Below are 12,459 nucleotides of genomic sequence, written 5' to 3' on the forward strand. Positions count from 1 at the left end.
TTCCTTTATTTTTTCTGGTTGGGGCAGTGAGTAGACTGGAGTGGCCACACCCCAACCAGAAATATTTGACAGTGAGATGTTTCGCAATAAGCAGAGAATGGTTGCGTCCCCCTGCTCAGATGGTGCATGCATCGACAAAACTATAGGCCAAGGCTCTCCATCCTTGCTCCTGGAGAGCTACCTTGCTGTAGGTTTTCACTTCAACCCCAGTTGTAACTAACCCGATTTGTCTGATCAACCAGCTAATTATTAGATTCAGCTGCGCTTGGGGCAGAATTTTATAGGGTCATTGTCCTGTCTCCAAGAACAAGGTTGGAGAGCCCTGCAACAGATATATGGTCCTAGCTTCCCATGCATAGGCTACTTTCTGTCCCTAACACTGAATTTTTTTTATTTTACCTTTATTTAACCAGGCAAGTCAGTTAAGAACATATTCTTATTTTCAATGACGGCCTGGGAACAGTGGGTTAACTGCCTGTTCAGGGGCAGAACGACAGATTTGTACCTTGTCAGCTCGGGGTTTGAACTCGCAACCTTCCGGTTAATAGTCCAACGCTCTAACCACTAGGCTACGCTGCCGCCCCAAACTAAATATAGAAATGTTTTTATCAAACTGAAACTAAATAAAAACTAGTAAATCTGAAAACTAACTGAATATACTGGACTTGCTAAATGTACAGTAGCCCTTATCTAGCTAAACACTTATTCAAATAACTGTGAGAAGCAGGGTGCCTTTTTTGGAAGTTTACTTGAATCAGTGTGAAACTGCAATAAACACAAAAGTACATGTTTTTAGTAGTACAGTAGAATAGAGCACAGAATGTCTTTCACAATAACTATGAAATAAGGAATAAGAGTACTCAATCTAGACCCAAAAATAAAATGGCTAGAATGCAACTCTATGCTTGATATTGCTCAGCTAGGTGTCCGTAGGGAGAAATAGTGTTGAAGCTAATGCAAAGTAGCTAACAGCGAACTCCATTTTCATGTTTTTGTAAAATAGTAATTATGTGAAACATTTCATGTGTTAATAAACAAATGTACTTACAGACATTGTCATACAAAGCTTATAAAGGATGTTTAAAGATTGTAACTACTGTCACATTTTACACATTACTTCACTTCTGAAACTTTCTGTCACATGACACAAACAGGTTAATTCTACACTGCTGCATTTAAACTGCCTCTAGGGGGCGCTAAACAACTAACATGTCCAGAACACTGAATTTTGAAAAAAAAACGAATAGAAATTAAGACAAATATATAAAATCACAACTATAATAACCTTGCCTCAGCCGTTAACTGAAAAATGTTTAATGAACTATGTACTTGAAACATGTAGAGGAGCAAGGTTTTGAAACATTGTGTTTTATGTTTTAGTGATGCCCCGTCAGACCCCCCATTTGCCCCATCAAACATCTCTGCCAAGTGAAGTGCTCAGCTCTGGTGAGCAGCCTATTTTCTTGCCTTCTGCAGTCTTGCAAAGACAATTTTTTAAAACATTGTTTTTGCGGTCTTAGTAGATACAGTGGATTTGGAAAGTAGTCAGACCCCTTGACCTCTTACACAATTTGTTACGTTAATTAAAGACTTCTAAAATGGTTTAAATATTTTTCTCCCCTCATAAATCTACACACAATACCCCATTATTACCAAAGTGAAAAGTTGTTATTAAATGTTTGCAAATGTATTGAAAATGATAAACAGATCTTATTTACAGAAGTTTCAGACCCTTTGCTATGAAACTTGAAATTGAGTTCCGGTGCATCCTGTTTCTATTGTTCATCCTTGATGTTTTTACAACTTGATTGGAGTACACCTGTGGTCAGGTCAATTGATTAGACATGATTTGGAAAGGCACACACCGGTCTATATAAGGTCCCATAGTTGACCATGCATGTCAGAGCAATAACCAAGCCATGAGGTCGAATAAATTGTCTGTAGAGCTCCAAGACAGGATTGTCAAACTGAGCAATCGGGGGAGAAGGGCCTTGGTCAGGGAAGTGAACAAGAACCCTATGGTCACTCTGACAGTGTTCCTCTGTGGAGAGGGGAGAACCATCCAGAAGGACAACAATCTCTGTAACACTCCAGCAATCAGGTCTATATGGAAGTGGCCAGACAGAAGCCCTCAATAATTAGGCACATAACCGCCCGCTTGGAGTTTGCCATAAGGCACCTATAGACAAGATTCAACTATTTGGCCTGAATGCCAAGCGTCACGTCTGGCACCATCCCTACGGTGAAGCGTGGTTGCAGCATCCTGCTGTGGAGATGTTTTTCAGCTGCAGGGACTGGGAGACTAGTTAGGATCAAGGGAAAGATGAATGTAGCCAAGTACAGAGACCCTTGATGAAAATCTGCTCAGGACCTCAGACTGGGGCCAAGGTTTTACCTTCCAACAGGACAATGACCCTAAGCACACAGCCAAGACAACGCAGGAGTGGTTTCGGGACATGTCCTTGAGTGCCAGAGTGCAGACTTAAAACCAATCGAACACCTCTAGAGAGACCTGAAAGATAGCTGTACAGCGATGCTCCCCATCCAACCTGACAGAGCTTGAGAGGATCTGCAGAGTAGAAATGGGTGAAACTCTCCCCAAATACAGGTGTGCCAAGCTTGTAGCGTCATACCCAAGAAGACTTAAGGCTGTAATCACTGCCAAAGGTGCTTCAACAAAGTACTGAGTGAAGGGTCTGAATACTTGTGTAAATGTTACCTATTTTGTATACATTTGCAAAAATGTCAACCTGTTTTTGCTTTGTCATTATGGGATATTGTGTGTAGATTGAGGGGCGACACTATTTAAGCAATTTTAGAATAAGGCTGTAATGTAACAAAATGTGGAAAAAGTCGAGGTCTAAATACTTTCCGAATGCCCTGTATCGACATGCTTTAAAAAAAAAAATGTAATACCTATCATGGCACCTTGAGGTGTTTTTGTCTTGTGTGTTTATTTTTTAGGCTATCCACTGATCCTTCCCTTTGGGAATCAGTCAATGGAATAGTTTTCCCTTGTGTTGTAGGACCTGAGAGGAAGGCCCTGATGCCACCACTGGTGCCTTCTGTTCGTACACCTCGTACCTCCCACTCGACCTCCACAGATACCCCTGACATCACTGTGACTTCTGTCTCACCACATGCTGTGGCTCAGAGTAGGTCAACCATTTTGATTCTATTTCCTTTTTTACCATCTTGTCATTTAGAAGAGTTCCATCTGTCTTGAATATGATTTAGAGAGGTAATCGCTCAGGGAACTTGTTGCGTATGTATTGTTGAAATGTAGATAAAACCAAAACCATTCCAAAGTTAAATGCTTGTTTCTTTCAGCCATATCTGAGGAGCTCAAGTTGAAGTTGGAGAAGAGGCGGGTGCAATAACCTCTCCTGACAGTTGTCAACTGGCAAGTGGAAAAGCCTGCTACAGCAATGGCTTCACAACAAAATGGGGACACTCAACATGTCACTTTCTCTGGTAGACAGAGACATGGACCGTGTTTCCCTCTGTCAGACTCAGCCTCTGGGCTACTCTGGCCGCCTCCTTCCCTGGGCCGGGTGCCTGGGTCTCTCCCTGTTCCTTCTCAGCTGGGCTGTGTATGCGTAGACTCTAAGATGAATGCCTTATCGATTGCTCCTTCCTGTATCGCTTCATCTAGCAAATTTTAAGACTGTAAATCGGTATTTAATTGTCACATTCGCACCACGGTGGTTTTGTATATTTGCACATTTATTGAGAAAGTCAAACTAGATTTTTAAAAATATATATAATCCAATAGACCTACAGTATCAATTCTAAACCTGTCAGTGTTTTTGTTTCTTTGTCATTTTGACATGCTAAGGTATTCTATATTTATATTGATATCGCTATACATTTGTTTCAATTCTACAACAGACTTTTGTCAAAGGCAATGAAGCCAATGTTGTCTCCTGAAATGAAATAAAAGGAATCACTGGTATTGTATCCTGTGTCTATTCTTGTGAGAACAGAATTGATCTGATATCTTTGAAAATGTAGTAGTCTTGAATCCTGAAATGTACTTCTGGTCCTCAATGTACCGACTGAGAGAAACACAGGGCTGTCTTACTGCTTTATTAACTGTGTGTGTGACAAACATACATACTGTAGTGTAAAAATGAAAGGAACATATTTACATTGTCAAATGTTTGAACCCGTGAAGTAAAACATATTCTCCAGTGGAAGCTTTAAAGCATTGCAGGTTATATTCATATGATGCATACCATCAACATGACAAAACCGTAGACCGTATTTAAAATAATAGCACCCCAGCACTGAGTTGAGACATCAGGTGACATGAATAAGGACTGGTGTTAACATCGGTAAACACTTGCAGCAACAACGTCTCGGAATGTCTCTTCCAGGTAGTCCTCACCCGGCTCATGAAATGGTTTCTCTCCTCACTTCAGGTGGTGAATAAATGGTGACCAGTCAGGGCGACACGTTACAATACAATATTCAGACCCTCCGACCCCATACCAACCCTTCCCCAAGATCCAATCAGCAGTTCTGTATTTCCATCTGTGTCTCCACTGGTCCACACAGCTGCTGGTGATGTAGAATTCAATACATTCTTAAGTAGCAATAAACTTGTGACTATAAGCAGGTTGTTTCGCTACAAAGTTTTTTTTTGGGTTATACAGGTAAATTAGGTGCATCTGTACTGAGAAGCAACTAGCAAAATAAGAGACAGAGGATTCCAAACATTCAGTATGTATTAATGACTTCTGTACTACAACCACGTTATATGGACAGTTTTTAGTTGCATTGGGGTCTGTCTGTTGCATTGAAATATTAACATATGTTGTGCCTAGCTCCTAATATATTGGTAACTGGGTTATCTTCATTTGGCCTTTGTTGAATTAGGGATATGAATGAAATTACTTTATGATTCACTCCTGATACACTGAGGGCACCTGTCTGGAAGGCACAGGGAGTGTAGTGGTCTGATTGGGATCAGGCAGGTGTGGTGTGTGTTGGGGGGGGGAGGTGAGCAGCGGTTTGAGCTCCAACCACCACACAGCCTGAATGGGGTTAAGTTCTGCTGCAGCAGTTGGTTCTGGCTGGGTCTAGGTGAGGCTGGTGTTAGAGCTGCTGGTACCACTGTTTTCCTCTGGCTGCTCTGCACCGCACTGGGCACCTGCAGACCCGTCTGCACTGAGAAACACCCATTCCACACCTGTAGGGGGAGATGGAGCACATGCTTAACTCACAGGCAGGATTTATCTAAGATACCGGTAGTGGTTTCATAACTATTTTGCTCTGTGAGCCACCCAAAAATCTAAGTTCCTCACCGAGAAGGCTGGTATGACAGGCTGTGTGAACTTGGTTCTAAAAGTGTGCATCAGTGTCTTGGTTCTGGCATTGTAGAAAGACAGTGCACCTGGATGGAGAGAGATAATGTCACGAATGTCCCAGTACTCTGAGGCAGCTTGAAATTTGATACAGCCGCATAGCTAAGGAACAGAGTGGAAGGGGGGGATACCTAGTCAGTTGTACAACTGAATGCATTCAACTGAAATGTGTCTTCCAAACTAGATGCAGACAACCACCAGTGTTCATTTGATTAAATTACCCAACCCAATCCTTAATTCAGACCAATTTAATGAAGTAGAGATAACAACGTGCTGTATGTCAGTCTGAGTTAAGTGGTGCTAACTGGATAGAGGAAACTACTACAATGGGAACAGGAGATCCATCTCACCCTCCTCGTAGTTGCAGTAGACCCCTATGCGGTCCGGGATGGGACAGTCCAGGGTGCGGGCCTTGTTGTTGTGCTTGGCTGTGAGGCTCTGCTGCAGCCAGTTGTTCAGGTGGATGCACCATGATGCGTTGCTCTTCCCCAGCTGGTCAAAGCGGCCCAGGTTCCGCAGGGCCAAGCCCACAGCGAACGCCTTGCTCTCCTTATCGAACCGCACCTCCCAGTACTGCTGGCCTGCGTCAATAAAAGTGTCTCCCAGTACAGTGTAGGATTCAGCCGTGAATCGGTCTCTGCCGACCCGAGCAGATGGCACTCTCTTCGGTGAATTCATGGCTGTCCTAGGAGAGGAGGCCACCAAAGTTGATTGATCATTCTATTCACTGTTAAGCACAAAGGATTTGTCAGAAAGTGTTTCTGACCTGGCTGGGGAGTGCATTGGAGATTGGTTGGTTCTGTTCTTGTCCTTGCGGATGTCCTGGACAACCTTCCCCCCGCAGCTGTCCCACTCCACACTGAGGTCCTCCACCTTCAGGTTCTGATGAGCCGAGCCTGCATCCAGCTTGAACAGGAAAGCTGCAAGGAGAGGTGCGGAGGGTTTTCTGACACATTCTTATCTTGACATCATTAGGACATTAAGGACATTCAGCTACATACATTGTCCCTGTGGAAGACTATGTCCAGTTCAGTTCACTCACCATGTGTCTCCAGTGTTACAAGCTCGGAGAACTCTCCTGCCACAGCCTTGTTACACGCCTTCACACGGAACGTCATGTAGTGTGTGTCGAAGCGAAGCCCTGAAAATACATCATAATAACAATGATCATGAATATGATGGCTACTTGATAATTACAGTTGGTAAATTAGAGTCACCGTATTATTCCTAGACATGCCTTTCGTACTGCCCTCTTACTACGGACAGTGACACATTTGTTATTTTTTTCTGGCTCTGTACTCCAGCACGTTGGATTTTAAATGATACAATGACTATGGGGTTAAATTGCAAACTGTCAGCTTTAATTTGGGGGTATTTTCATCCATATCGAGTGAACTGTTTCGAAATTACAGAACTTTTTGTACATATTCCCTCCATTTTAGGGGACCAAAAGTTTTTGGACAAATACACTTAAATAATGTATTGTATCAATTTTATTGTAAATATGAATAGTGTTTCTAAACACTTATTTATTAATATGGATGCTACCATGATTAAGGATAGTCCTGAATGAAATTGTGAATAATGATGAGTGACAAAGTTACAGACACACAAATATCATACCCCCAAGACATGCTAACTTCTCACCATCCCCCCAAAAATGCTAACCTGTTATTATAATGGTGAGAAGTTAGCATGTCTTGGGGGTATGATATTTGTGTGTCTGTAACTTTGTCACTCATCATTATTCACGACTCATTTGGGACTGTCCACAATCATGGTAGCCTCCACATTAATGTAGGTAGAAGTGTTTAGAAATGCCTCCCGAGTGGCAAAGTGGTCTAAGGCAGTGCTAGCTGTACCACTAGAGATTCTGGGTTCGAGTCCAGGCTCTGTCGCAGCCGGCCGCGACCGGGAGACCCATGGGGGCGGCGACAATTGGCCCAGCTTCGTCCGGGTTATGGGAGGGTTCGACAGGGACAAGCGGCTCCTGTGGCGGGCTGGGTGCAGTACACACTGACACGGTTGCCAGGTGCACAGTGTTTCCTCTGACACATTGGTGTGGCTGGCTTCTGCATTGTGTCAAGAAGCAGTTGGGTTTTGTTTCGGAGGACAAACGGCTCTCGACAGCTCTCGACCTTCGCCTCTCCCGAGTCCATACGGGAGTTGCAGAGATGAGACAAGACTGTGAATACCAATTGGATACCACAAAATTGGGAAGAAAAAGCGGTAAAAAAATAAAAAGAAGTGTTTAGAAACATATATTGTATTTACAATAAAAGTGACTTCAAAATAACACATTATTTACCATTAATTTCTATTCTGCACAAAATAATCTACAAATGCATCCAACAAGTTTGTAGAATCACAATATTGATGTAATAATCATTGTGTGCTAGGAATATGGGACCAAATACTGAAATTTTGACTACTTTAATACACATAAGTGAATTTGTCCCAATACTTTTGGTCCCAAAAAATGGGAGGAATATGTACAAAAAGTGCTTTAATTTCTAAACAGTTCACCCAATATGGATGCAAATACCCTCAAATTAAAGCTGACAGTCTGCAGTTTAACCTCATAGTAATCAAATCTGAAGTGCTGGAGTACAGAGCCAAAACAACAACAAAATTGTCACTGTCCCAATACTTTCGGAGCTCACTGTAGTTTAATGTCCACAACCTGGCCCAACCCTAACCCTAGCTTTATGTTCACACCCTGGCTCAAACCAAACCTGGTCCTAAAGAGCATGGTGCTTGTAATAGTGGGTTCGATTTCTAGAATGTATGCACACATGACTGTAAGTCGCTTTGGATAAAAGCGTCTGCTAAATGGCATATATTATTATTATTATTATTATATTAATCCTAAACATAATTCTATTTCTAACGTTAATCCTAGTTTCATGTCCACATTCCGTTTCAACCCTAACCGTAGCCATAACTCTAACCCTTACTTCTCTTCTCGAGTCAACTCTTACCTGTAAGGGTGTACTCGGTCTCGCAGATGCCCTCCACTACCATCCATGGGTAGTCCTCTCGGGCGCGGGGCGGCCCCTCATGGTTGGTGCGGCGGTGTTCCAGGTCATAGTGATCTATCTTGCTGTCGGGCTCAGGCAGAGCCCACTGTACCGTCACCGTATTGTCACACACCTGGCACTCTGACACCAGAATCTCTGGGGTCGCAGGCACTGTGGAAGAGAGAGATTAGGCTTATTGTCCTACTCATTAGTGACTACCAGCCACAAGCGAAAGACAAAATAATTGTACACATACAAGTCAGCAGTATTGTATTTCAAAAATCCCAATTCATATTAACTATAAAGTTCAGTTCTTAAAGAAAACCAATAGACATGACAGTTCACAGACTGACCTGGGAGGAACTTGATGGCCTGCAGCATCTCCCTCTCTTGTGTGAAGTCCACCATCATGTGACTCATGCTGTCAGTGGCTTTTGCTTTCAGCGACAAACGGAAGGCTGGGGCCATTGTCACACTGCTCTCCCACAAACAAAAACACAAAGAATGAGACATGCCTCATTATTCAAACCACTGAAGGACTGAGGGGACACATTAGTTAGTGAGTGTTGTACTGTAGTACTACTATAACTAATCACTACACAGAGCTAAAATACTCTTCAACTGTACCACACAAAAACATGAATGAATCATGAACTGACATACACGAAACATACAAGCTAAACTGACACTGCCAGAGAGGGGATAGACTGGTGCATGTGCCATGAGGGACTGACATATGTTTGAGACAGAGAGGACAGGTGAGGTGAGGGAGAAAAGGCTGAGATGAAATGCCAGAGTGGTGATGAAAGAGCGTGCTACAGAGTGATTGTATGGAATCTATATTTTGTTGGAAAGCATGTGGGTGAGCAGATGGTTAGGGAGTTAAGAAGATACTCTGAGAAATGGGCAGCAATGTACTATACCTATCCTTAATGTCTTTGGCCGCCTGGAGAGAAGCAGAGAGGGAAAGGAAAAGGAAATGAAGGAGATACGGACAAACAGAGAACTGAGTTGCAGCCACATCCTTACAATAAAAACAACACATCCGTGTTAATAAGTTGACACACATCACAACGAACCACATCAGATCAACATACTGTACTGCTTTACAATAACTGTAAATGAAGATAAGAAACAGGTAGTAACTGTGTTCAAACAACAGTCATGCCACTAAAACCATTATGAACCATTATGGATATCCTCACGCTAAATACCAATGACATCGTGGCATCATGTATGTAAATATGTAAATGAAAGTTAGATTGTAGAAGATTTTGCCAACCATTACCTGAGTGAAGTCGTCTGCTTCCGAGGAGCAGAGAGTCTGATTGGCTACCTCCAATAGCTCCTCGGAGCTCTCCAGGGCTTTGGAGCATGCACTCAGCTGATTCTGAGAGAAAGGGCATGATATATTTAATCACAGTCCAGACACTGTTTCCTTTCAATATAATGAATGTCTTCTATGCTGTACTGTTTCTTTCCATCAGAGGAAAAGTTCATAAGAAAAGTTATTTGGGTTGAATAGCTTTGAATCACTTTCTTTTTTAATTAACCTACTGGAAACTGTACAATATATCCGTTTGGCTACCCACACACATAATCAAGCACAGAAGGATGCAGTGTAGTGATGTCATTACAAAGCTGCCCCTGCCGTGGCTTTGTCTGACTGACTGACAGTCAGAGGCTAAGAGATAAAGCAGGATTATACACAGACACAATAATCCACTAGGAATAATAACGTTGCGAACCCCAAAACACACAGCCTTTCATGGCAACATTTCTTTCATAGCAACTCTGAATCGGTCTGCACAAAAAGTTCACCCAAATTGTGAGCCTGAGAATGAGTCATGCTACATTGATCATAAGCTGATCTTATGATCGAATAGCCTGGAGAAGTCATCAAAATATTGTTCCAATGTTGAATGTTGATGTTCAAGATGTTGATCTTGAAATCTCAAGAAAATGCTAAGCAAAATCCTGTTAAACCCTTATCCAGTAAAAGCCCAATAAAGCTGAACTGACCTGTAGCTCATAGGTGCGGCTGGCCCTCTCCTGTTTGATCCTGGTGACCATGCTGTCCTTTATATCGTCCAGTACTGAGTGGAGGGAGCTGAACTCTGTCTCCAGGTCCTCCTGGACACGGCTGGAGTTAACCTGCAGGGGTCAATAGAGAAGGAATCAGTTCACTGATAGATACCATGTACATCCAGCCAGTCCGTCTGACTAGTATGCCACGCCATGCCAAATTCATAAAACCATGTGTCTATTGTGTTGTGCACATATCCTACTGTCAGGCTGGCATCTTATTGTTAGAACATCCACACGCGTTGTACAATACCTCCAGGTTCTCCAGGCTCTGTTTCTGACAGCAGATGAAGTTTGTTATCTCCTCATTCTTCAGGGCCAGGGTGGTGGTGATCTTACGAAGCGATTCCTTAACAACATACAAAAGGTTATTAAGCCTAAGAATATAATAGAGAGAACATTATTACATTTTCACATTGGACCAAGTTCTCAATACGCAGAATATAATATTTCCTTGAGATGCCTTGCTTCAAGACAACACATCAGGAGTGACTCCTAACAATACTAGCGTACATTTAAAGAAGTAAGGATTAATCATAAATGGTTAGTAGGCTACTCAGTCCCCCAAATCTCTTCCCGGTAATTTCCACTTCTGTGTAAATTGTGACAAGGGCGGCATCTTGCTACATAACCATAAGGATACACATCCACCATTTAATAATGTGTCTCCTCTCCAGTGGTTAGGTTTAACCCATCAGAATACACTAGGCACCATGGGCACCCTATCTCTGCAGCAGCCAAGCTAAACTCAATATGATACTGATTTAAGAAGATCCAGGCAAATTATGTTAAACATTTCCACAGTCCAGTCCCACACATGTCAGGTTTATAGAATCATACACTCCCAACCCAAGAAGCATTTAATATGCTCTTTCCTGCGAGAGGCTATGCGTCAGGCCCCAATAATGGGAATAATGGGACACACTCTACACTTATTGCAACCTCAGGCTCAGCAAATCGGTCAAAACTAAAAACAGACAGCTGTTCATGTGTCTTGGACTGGTATGCATTTACAAGTTAAATCATTAAAGACTATTCTGAGACCTCGTTAGTCGCAGTTTTTCTCGCGCACGAATTGGAGTCTTCTTGACGGAAAGTGATGCTCATGGTGCATCGAATGTTTGATGTACTGCAAATCTTTATGACGACGCGCCTCCGCGAAATACGCATCATCTTTTAAATCAACTAAAATATGTAAACATACAAGGTTATATTAAAAGGACAGAATACAATCAAATGATATATAACAGCAACAAAGTCCCGGTCCTTCGCGCTACTCCCCTTTCTTTGTACGCCCTGCGACCGCAGCAAACACAAAACACCTGTTCGGCCACTTCTATCCTACCTTCTGATCTCCCATCTTGCCAGACCAAGAAACCGGTACCGGTGTATCAGTAATTATAAAGGCTATTCGTCGCCGTCCCCTATTTTTGGTTTATTTGCAGCACACTCTACTGGGCTGGTACTGATGCTGCCGGAGTGCATTGCATCTTTCGTCCAACGCCTAGGGCCGTAGTGTGTATTGCGCAGACGCAGTAGATGAGAACTCTGGGTATTGTCGTTTTTATGTCTGTATGTCTGTGTCCCAGGCTATGCGTTTTTCTTGGTAAATGAAAAGCACCTATGGAGAAAATGCAAATGATGATTAATTTAAAAGGCCTATTTCATATGCTAAATGGTATTCTTTAGTTTTACCCTCAGGGTTTCCACCAAATAGATGACATAACACATGAGGTTTTTCATGTTTTAGTAGGCTGCCTGTCCTGTGTTTGACCTCTTTCTTCTAACTTTTAATTTGATCTTTATTTTACTAGGCAAGTCAGTTAAGAACAAATTCTTATTTTCAATGATGGCCTAGGAACAGTGGGTTAACTGCCTGTTCAGGGGCAGAACGACAGATTTGTACTTTGTCAGCTCGGGGATTTGAACTTGCAACCTTTCGGTTACTAGTCCAACACTCTAACCACTAGGCTACCCTGCCACCC

At 42.5% G+C, this 12,459-nt stretch overlaps 2 protein-coding genes across 2 annotated transcripts in view; one reads left to right on the forward strand and one right to left on the reverse strand.

Annotated features, from left to right (window-relative positions):
* LOC123997041 (signal-transducing adaptor protein 2-like) overlaps nucleotides 1-3,955 on the forward strand; it is a 21,878-nt gene extending 17,923 nt beyond the window's left edge. The window contains exons 12-14 of the mRNA XM_046300991.1: nucleotides 1,381-1,446; nucleotides 3,027-3,155; nucleotides 3,331-3,955. Of these exons, the coding sequence (XP_046156947.1) occupies nucleotides 1,381-1,446; nucleotides 3,027-3,155; nucleotides 3,331-3,380 (245 nt within the window). The 3' untranslated portion in view covers nucleotides 3,381-3,955. The remainder of the gene's footprint in view (nucleotides 1-1,380; nucleotides 1,447-3,026; nucleotides 3,156-3,330) is intronic.
* A 119-nt stretch (nucleotides 3,956-4,074) lies between these two features.
* LOC123997129 (fibronectin type III and SPRY domain-containing protein 1-like) lies at nucleotides 4,075-11,977 on the reverse strand. Its single transcript, XM_046301206.1, has 12 exons — nucleotides 11,820-11,977; nucleotides 10,728-10,823; nucleotides 10,412-10,543; nucleotides 9,678-9,779; nucleotides 9,313-9,335; nucleotides 8,743-8,864; nucleotides 8,351-8,560; nucleotides 6,412-6,510; nucleotides 6,136-6,289; nucleotides 5,720-6,054; nucleotides 5,310-5,398; nucleotides 4,075-5,194 (listed from the first exon to the last, which is right to left on the reverse strand). The coding sequence occupies exons 1-12, from the start codon at nucleotides 11,832-11,834 to the stop codon at nucleotides 4,901-4,903; spliced, it is 1,671 nt and encodes a 556-aa protein (XP_046157162.1). The 5' UTR covers nucleotides 11,835-11,977; the 3' UTR covers nucleotides 4,075-4,900.
* Nucleotides 11,978-12,459: the final 482 nt, after the last annotated feature.

Source organism: Oncorhynchus gorbuscha, linkage group LG15, assembly GCF_021184085.1.
Source record: "Oncorhynchus gorbuscha isolate QuinsamMale2020 ecotype Even-year linkage group LG15, OgorEven_v1.0, whole genome shotgun sequence".
NCBI lineage: Eukaryota > Metazoa > Chordata > Actinopteri > Salmoniformes > Salmonidae > Oncorhynchus > Oncorhynchus gorbuscha.